The 7,644-nt window shown below is 58.1% G+C and overlaps 1 protein-coding gene across 4 annotated transcripts; it reads right to left on the bottom strand.

Annotated features, from left to right (window-relative positions):
* Positions 1-425: 425 nt before the first annotated feature.
* On the bottom strand, positions 426-7,051 carry GMPPA (GDP-mannose pyrophosphorylase A). Of its 4 annotated transcripts, XM_040986570.1 has the most exons (14): positions 6,620-6,772; positions 6,235-6,291; positions 5,867-5,964; positions 4,565-4,668; positions 4,202-4,388; positions 3,838-3,897; positions 3,000-3,130; positions 2,352-2,366; positions 1,941-2,075; positions 1,725-1,822; positions 1,494-1,540; positions 1,238-1,330; positions 939-1,107; positions 426-720 (listed from the first exon to the last, which is right to left on the bottom strand). In XM_040986570.1, exons 1-14 carry the CDS (start codon positions 6,687-6,689, stop codon positions 620-622), a joined length of 1,365 nt encoding a protein of 454 aa, XP_040842504.1. In that variant the 5' UTR covers positions 6,690-6,772; the 3' UTR covers positions 426-619. The 4 variants fall into 4 exon arrangements, with proteins under 4 accessions (XP_040842504.1, XP_040842505.1, XP_040842503.1 ...); XM_040986571.1 differs by lacking the exons at positions 2,352-2,366; positions 6,620-6,772 and adding an exon at positions 6,787-7,051; XM_040986569.1 differs by lacking the exon at positions 2,352-2,366 and having other exon boundaries at positions 6,620-6,771.
* Positions 7,052-7,644: the final 593 nt, after the last annotated feature.

Raw genomic sequence — 7,644 nt, 5'->3', positions numbered from 1 at the left:
GAACTGACAGCCAACGGCTGCGGGTGATCAGCTCCGGGCCCAAGGCTCCCAGTCGGTCCCTGTGCCCACGGGAGAAGGATGGAAACCCTAAATCCTTCACCCTTCCTTTAGAACCTTGATGCTTAGGAGCTGAGTCAATAAGGAACAACTGGGAGGTGAGCAAGCTGGGGCAAAGGTGGGGGGTCCACAGCGTAGGCCAGGAGGCCTGGGGGTAGGGTGATGGTGGGGGTGAGGGGGTTGCTCAGAGCTGTGCGGGAGGCTGAGGCAGCAGGAGGGGGAGGTTTACCAGGACTCTAGATTCATTATTCATGAGCCTGCAGCAATGACTCCAATTTAAATGCTAATGTGGGGGGGCCTGACTCAGCCATCACCCTCCTCAGGCCCCCACCCCACCAGGCCAGGAACAAACAGGAGTCCGTACTGGCTCCAGGTTCACAGGGGTTTATTAGGGAGTGAGGACAGAGGCCAGGAGCCCTGGCCACCCATACAGCTCCCCTTCTGGGAAGATCCTGCCTAGCTCCCTCACATCAGTCTTCTAGAAGGACACAGGCCAAGCAGGCAGTATCCTCAAAGCAGGGGTCCTCCTGGCAGCCTGCCCCCCCCACCTCCCGCCCGGCACTCAGAGGATGATCTGGTTGGTGAAGCTGCGGCTCAGTTCCTTGTGTGGCAGGACGATGGAGTTCAGGATGAGCACCTCGGCAGGGATCCGGACACGGCAGCCTGCAGTGTGGACAGGGACCAGGAGACTTGGGGAGGCCCTGGGGGGGCAGGGCTTCCTGCCCTAGGGGCCTCCCCCAGGGTCCCACCCACAGGAGGAGCAGGGTCAATGTACCAGATAACACACACCCACCCACCCACAGGAACCTGTGCTCCCAGCAGGCTGTGGGTCCCCATGTGCAGCAGATTCTCCCAGCCCTCAATGTCCCCGGGGGCTGTACCCAGGATGGTGATGGCGGGCAGCAGCTTGCCATCCTTGAAGAGGCTCTCGCTGTCCATTCGGGCTCTGGGGTCATTGGGGTTGGGATCATTGGGGGTTCCCTCCACACGGGCCCAACGCCCCACGGTGCTCCCCCAGCCGACGATGCTGTGCAGCACACATGTGTGCTCCTGCCAACCGGACAGGGGCGAGATGAAGGACAGGAAGGTGATGGCTAGAGCAGAGTGGCCTTCACCCTGCTCTGTTCTGAGGCGGGAGGTGGGATGGCTGGACCCTCCCTCCCAGCTCCAGGGTGCACACCTGCAACGTGGCTCCATGCAAGACGATGCTCTCCCGGAGCCGCACGCCCTCGCCCACGGTCACCCCCTTCCCGATGGAAACATTGGGGCCCAGCTGTGGAGAAGAGTACATGCCAGGAGCCTGGGACATGCCCACATGCAACCCTCCTCCCGGAAGAGATAGGACAGAGGCCCAAGCTGCACAGCCAGCCCTGTGCCACCCACCAGTCTGGACAGCCCCCATTTCTCTCCCCAGGCTGGGCTTGCCTACTGCTTACCACAGCTGATGGGGCCACCTTAGCTGTGGGGTGGATGTAAACATTTCCTAGAAGCAGAAAAGAGGATCTAGTCCAGGGACCCCAAGCTCTGCCTGGATTGGGGGTTGGGTGGGACAGAAATGGACCCCTCCTTTGGACCTCAGCTCAGGGCTGGGGCATCAAGGCTCAGAGGGTGGGGAGTGGGAGCATTTGGCAAGGAGACCAAGGTTAAGAAATGGGACGGGTGGGTACCTCGGATTCGTGGTCCCCCTGGGCTGTGCTTGGCTAGCCTTTCTGGGTGCGTGATTTGGTAGCGGCCCAGATAGAGGCGGGAGGCATACAGAGCTGAGCTGGGGGCCAAGGGGGATAGAGGGCTCAGAGTCATGCACGGAGGACCTGTGCCCTTACCCCAAGGTCTCAGTCCCTCATCCCCAGCTGCCCGCCTCTCTTTACCACTCCCCTACCCACCCTGCAGACTTGATCTGGCTCCAGATGCCCTCCGTGAGGTGCACGTAGATCTGGCCCTGCCCGGCCAGGGCTGAGAATACGTCCTGCTCCAGGCGGATGGTGCCGGCTCCCGGCCACGAGCCTGGGGAGTCCTCCCTGTGGAGCATCAGGGTGCCTGCTATCAGATACCCAGCAGAGCTGCAACTCCCAGGGCCAGGAGGCTGAGGGTAGCCCCCAGCTGTACAAGGGGGTCACTCCAGAGGGCTGCTCACATCCCTGGCACCCCACCCCTCATCCCCAGCTTGGAGAGGTAGGCTTTCCCAGGGATACCCCAAGTTAGACCAACTTCCCATTCTGGCCTCCAATTCCACACATTCCCACCACCTCCAGCCACCCTCCTCTGCTTGGATGGAATGAAACACACAGACTCACCCCAAAGCAAGGCAGCTGGTGAGGGCAGAGACAGTCACAGAAAGAGAGGGTGAGAGAAGGAAAGAGAGAGGGTAGAGATGCCAGCTCAGCAGAAACAGAAAAGCCAGGAGAGATGGAGAGAGCAGAGACGGGTGGAGTGAGATGTGTCTATGAGTGAATGAGGCATGAGATAGGAGGGCGGGGGCTCCAGGGAAGGGACTGAGCAGGGTTCTAGGACTCTGCCTTGCATGGACACCTTAGCCCAAGGTGTGTGTGTGTGTGTGTGTGTGTGTGTGTGTGTGTGTGTGTGTGTGTGTGTGTGTGTCAGCATGCACATGTGTGTGTCTGCACTCGGGAGTGTGTGCATCCAAGTATGTGCAGTCGTCTGCTCTGCAAGACATCTCTGGGCGGCACAGGGCTTGGGAGAAATGGACCAGAAGGGGAGTGGGCAGGCGGTGGCAGAAGAGGAACTGGGCTGGATAAAGAAGAGGGACAGAATGAGGTTAGAAGGGGAGGGGCATTGGAGGCTGGGCTGGAGATGCTGAGGAGAGGGGGAAGGGAGCAGGGTGGGAGAAGGTTGGGATGGAGCCTGCAGGGATGGGGCAGGTGGAGGGGAGATGGTTTGTGCCTGGGGCTTCTGGGGTTACAGGGCCATGCGGCCTGCCTCACAGTTGCCCATCCTGCTGATTACGCTGGAACACATCCCCAAGCGGCTTCAGGGCTTCCGGGGAGAAGAGATAGATGCCACAGTTGATGATGTCACTAATAAATGTGCTGGGTTTCTCCACATAGTGAAGTACCTGAGGACAGAACAGGCCGACCGGCCAGGGTGGACTTCCTAACCTACCACAGCCTGGCTCTGACCCCTCAGCCAACTGCCCTTCACCTTCACCTTCAAGACTAAAACTTCACGCCTTGCCATGCTCCCCACCTCCTGGCATACCCAGGGCTCACCTGCTGCATGCCTGTGTCCATTTCTGTGCCCAGAAAACCCAGCTGACAATGTCAATTCCCTGTGGGTCCTCTCCTGCGCCCCTGGCCTCTGGCCACACCTTGTCCATGGCAACGTCATTTGTAAGGCTGAACTTTGGATGTGGTCTCTCCCACTCAACCGAGGGCTCCTGGGAGACAGGACTTGTTCCTTGGTCCTGTCTACCTCCATAGCTGAGGCTACATTATGTCACTTCCTGCTCTATACCATGGTACATGCTGTCTCCTCTTTCTAACTCAGCTCAGACCTGGCTTTCCTGAGGAAGCCCTCCCCATCCCCACGTGGGCAAGGCTGGTTGGCCCCCCTCCAGTGTCCCTATAGACCCTCCCTGCCATGTATGAGAGCCTCACATCTGCATACATGGTCTCTTCCCCTAGCCCATCTCTTAAAGAGACATGACAAATGGGGGCCAGCTGGGGCCCATCTCTCCTGTATAGTTGCAGTCTGCTCTAGAGGCAGGGGGTGAGGGAGTGACAATACCCAGAGAAGGCCCACCCAGCCCCTCTCTGCCCCTACCTCATGTGTCTGTGGGTTCTCAACGATGCAGCCGTAGTTGAGGGACTGTGTCCTGTTAGCCTGAAAGACAGACACGGTGGAGACTGTGACCCACCCGCTCCAGGGCAGCCAGGTTTTGTCTGTTCTGTCTCTCTCCGCATCTCAGCCACTGACAGGGCTCGGTGGGGCTGAGAACTGACAGCTGCCCTCCCCCTCTTAGCTCCAGAGCTGCCGAGGCACTGGGCTCACCAGCAACACCTTTCTGTCTGCCTGCCAGTGCCACTCTTCCCGCCTCCACGGCCAAGACAACTCCTCCCTGCCTGGCACCTGTATCCCAGAAACCACTCCAGATCGCATTTACTCCTACCTCACCCTGACCCCTCACCGTGGTGCCAAGGAGTAGGAAAGGGGGGCGCTGGCGTCTGTGGGCTTCCAACATAGCATTCAAGGGGAAGTCGGAGCAGACATCGGCATTGAGCACGAAGAACGCCTCAGGGCCTCCAGCCAGGATCTGGTCCCGGAAGTGGTAGAGACCACCCCCGGTGCCCAGGGGTGCAAATTCCTGCAGGTACCTGTCCCCAAAGACCCCAGCTTAGCGAGGTTCCAGCACAAGGTTGCAGGAGTCAGGAGTCAGGCCCACCCTTCCCCCCAAGAACCCAAGGGATCAGTCCATGGAAGAATCCTCCCAGTCCAGCTCTGGCCAGTGTTGGCTCAATCACTTTTGGGAGCTCAGGGCATATTTGCGCACCTGACTGGAAGGTGAAACTCCTGCTGGGCAGCTTCGAGGAACTGGGTCAGGGCCTCATCAGGCTGGTAGAAGCCAATGAGTAGGATCTCTTGCATTCCAGGGACCTGGGGCCAAGGGAAGAAGTGGAGGGGAGGGATCGCTGGGGCGACCCCTGGGGGAGACCACAGTACCAACTGAGGGGTCTCTGGGCACACTTTGGCCCCCTGACCCATTTCCTCCTCTGGACAATGAGGCTGCCTGAGGAAGTTCTGGCCCTGATTTTTCAAGCTTTCATTATTCCCACCACTTACCCCAATCCATTGGGATTCAATGTAGGAAAGACCTTGCCTACTAAACTGCATTCAAAGATGATCCATTTCTTTTTTCCTCCCATTTTCATGACTTGCCAGTCTAGCCTTGAGACGGTGAGCTAAGGGGGCACCCTTTATCAGGGTCACTGAACGTGAGCTGTCGGGGACTAGGGTCCAGGAAGGACTTTGCTAACAGCATCTCTAGCATCGCCTAACCTGCACACACACCCATTTCACAGATAAGCAAACCAAGGCTCGAAGTGGATGTGAAATCTGCCCCAGGGTTCACAGCGGAGATTGGCTTCAAAGCAAAACATGCTTGTCCCAACAGCAATGGGCAATAAATAAATGAGCAAGAGTGTGAATTCTGCACTTTGTTATCACAAATTATCCCCTTTAGGAGGGTTTCATTTATTTTTTTAACTTAATATTTATTATTTTCCATTCCATCTTTAAACAAGGTCACTAACAGCTGGCGGGAGGCAGCTAGGTCATCAGTTGGGAGGCCTGAATCCTGTACTAGAGTGCCTGGTTTGAGTCCTGGCTCTGTTTCTGATCCAGCTTCCTGCTCATGCGTACCCTGGGTGGCAGTAGGTGCTGGTGGCACCCATGTGGGAGGTCTAAGTTCTAGACTTCTGGCTTCATCCTAGGCCAGCCCTGGCTATTGTAGACATGTGATGGTGGTAGGGTGGAGGGGTGTGCGCAGATGAAAGAGCTGTCTCTCTATATTCCTGCCTTTTAAAGGAATATGAAAATAAACAGAATTGTAAAAAATGATCTCTATGATTCTTGTCTGATCTCACATTGCATGCTTTAAGAGTTTAAAAAGGAGGAAGAAGGGGCCAGAGTGCCTGGGTAAGGACAACTGCACCGCACAACTTGAGGGGGTGACACAAGCACCGATGCGGAGCAGCCCTTGGAGTTCCACGCGCTGTTGGCCAAAGGGGAAACACAGCAGGAAGGAGCTGTGAGGGAGGGAAGCCAGGTCAGCAAGGGGCGCTGGCAGTGTTACCTGGGCACAGGCTTCAATGTGGTGCTGAATCATAGGGACCCCAGCCACAGGAAACAGCGGCTTGGGCACCTCAAATGACAAAGGCCGGAAACGAGTCCCTATGGGAGGAGAGAGGAACACAGCTGAGCCTCCTGCAGCCTGCCACCCTAGCCAACCTCCTCCTCCGGGCCCAGGCCCCAGCCCACCTCCTCCTCCAGGCCCAGGGTCCAGCCCACCTCCTCCTCCAGGCCCAGGGTCCAGCCCACCTCCTCCTCCAGGCCCAGGCCCCAGCCCACCTCCTCCTCCAGGCCCAGGCCCCAGCCCACCTCCTTAGGCTCCATCCACAAGTCCCAGCCCACCTCCTCAGCCTCCACCCCCAAGCCCCTCACCCTTCTGCGGGCCTCCAATCAGGATCACGGCTTTGAGCATGGTGTGCTTGCTGCTACCTAAATTTCAAGTCCCAACAGAGAACTCAGCCTCAAATGGCATACCCCGCCCAAACCCTGATCCCCAAAAGCTAAGGCTAGCCCTTCCCTAAGATGTGATCCGGGATAGCCTCCCACACCCTACACCCTTCCCACCAGCTTCCGCTAACCTTTCAGACTTCCTGAAAGCCACACTCTGCAAAGTGGCCTCTAAAAGCTTTCCACAAACTCAGGAACTCAGCAGACTCCCCCAACTGGGACTCCAAACCTTAAACCCACAAATGACCAAATGTTCCACCTTCCTTCTAAGTAGGAACCCCTGAACCCCAGTGAACTGTGAATACTGAACCACAAACGCGGAGTCCCAGACACTTCAACTTCAAAGCGAACCGTAAATCCTGAGGAACGCAGATCAGCATTCGAGGAGCCCCCTATCCTAGCAAAACGTCTCTTCACCCTCCCACGCCGAATCCAAAATCCAGAAGGTGCCCCAGGCATCCCAGACACGGGACCTACCAACCCCTCGCGTGCCAACACTGACGCCCGATGCGCGATCCCTGTGCCCCTCTGAACCCCACAGCTGACTGTCAGTAAACTTGAGTCTGTCGTAGCGAAGTTTTGGGGGGAGGAACACAGGAGCGGAGGCGCAGAGAACCAGGCGGGACCTCCGAGCGAGCCCGTCCTCCTCTTGGGGGGCCGTCGGCTGGTCCCCTCCCCTCCCACTGCCCCTCGGCAGCTGCCTTTACCCGCTAGCACACCCGTAACCAGCTCGCCGCCAGCTACAGCTGGCTCCTTCCGCGCACGTGTCTTCTCGCTCCTCGCGAGACTTCCTCCGCAGGGTCTGCCGGGAATTGTGGTTCTGAAGCTACTTCCCAGCCCCGTCTCACTTTATAAGAGAGCATCTCTTGTAGGAGGAAACCGGGGCCAAGGGATAGAGGGAGTTGAGTCTGAATGAGAAAGGCGGAGCCTGAGAAGTGGAGACTAGAATCCTAAAACTGGGATGCTAGGGATCCAAGAATGGGCCCGGGATGGCAACCGACGGACACTCGATGCAGGACAAATCCGACTACAGGGGGCGTGGCTAGACAAGGAGGGCGGGACCACAGTGGGTGTGGCCAGGCGTAAAGGGCGGGGCTCCAGGGGAGAGGCTTCAGGTGTCGAAGTGGAAACGACAGGAGGCGTGGCCTCTGGGGCGTGGCCTCCGGGGGCGGGGCTTGCGGGCAGCAGGCGGAGTCACAGGTGCCCGGGCCCAGCCCTCTTAGAAAACGCGTGTCCCACAAAGCGAGAAGGATCTGCGAAATGCCGCCCTGGCCTGGGCGGTCTCCAGACGTCCCTCTGATCCAGCATTCAGGGACTTCTGTATGACCCGCAATA

This window comes from Ochotona curzoniae, unplaced genomic scaffold (assembly GCF_017591425.1).
Source record: "Ochotona curzoniae isolate NIBS_2020 unplaced genomic scaffold, NIBS_Ocur_1.0 contig_4514, whole genome shotgun sequence".
NCBI lineage: Eukaryota > Metazoa > Chordata > Mammalia > Lagomorpha > Ochotonidae > Ochotona > Ochotona curzoniae.
This window is presented reverse-complemented; position numbering and strand designations above follow the sequence as displayed.

Coding starts and splice junctions, on each gene's coding strand:
- GMPPA (XM_040986570.1), bottom strand. CDS start 6,689: ATGCTGATCTGCGTTCCTCAGGATTTACGGTTCGCTTTGAAGTTGAAG. Junction 6,292..6,619: donor TCTGGGACTCCGCGTTTGTG/GTTCAGTATTCA, acceptor CTTGAAATTTAG/GTAGCAGCAAGCACACCATG. Junction 3,898..4,201: donor TCCTACTCCTTGGCACCACG/GTGAGGGGTCAG, acceptor TCTGTCTTTCAG/GCTAACAGGACACAGTCCCT.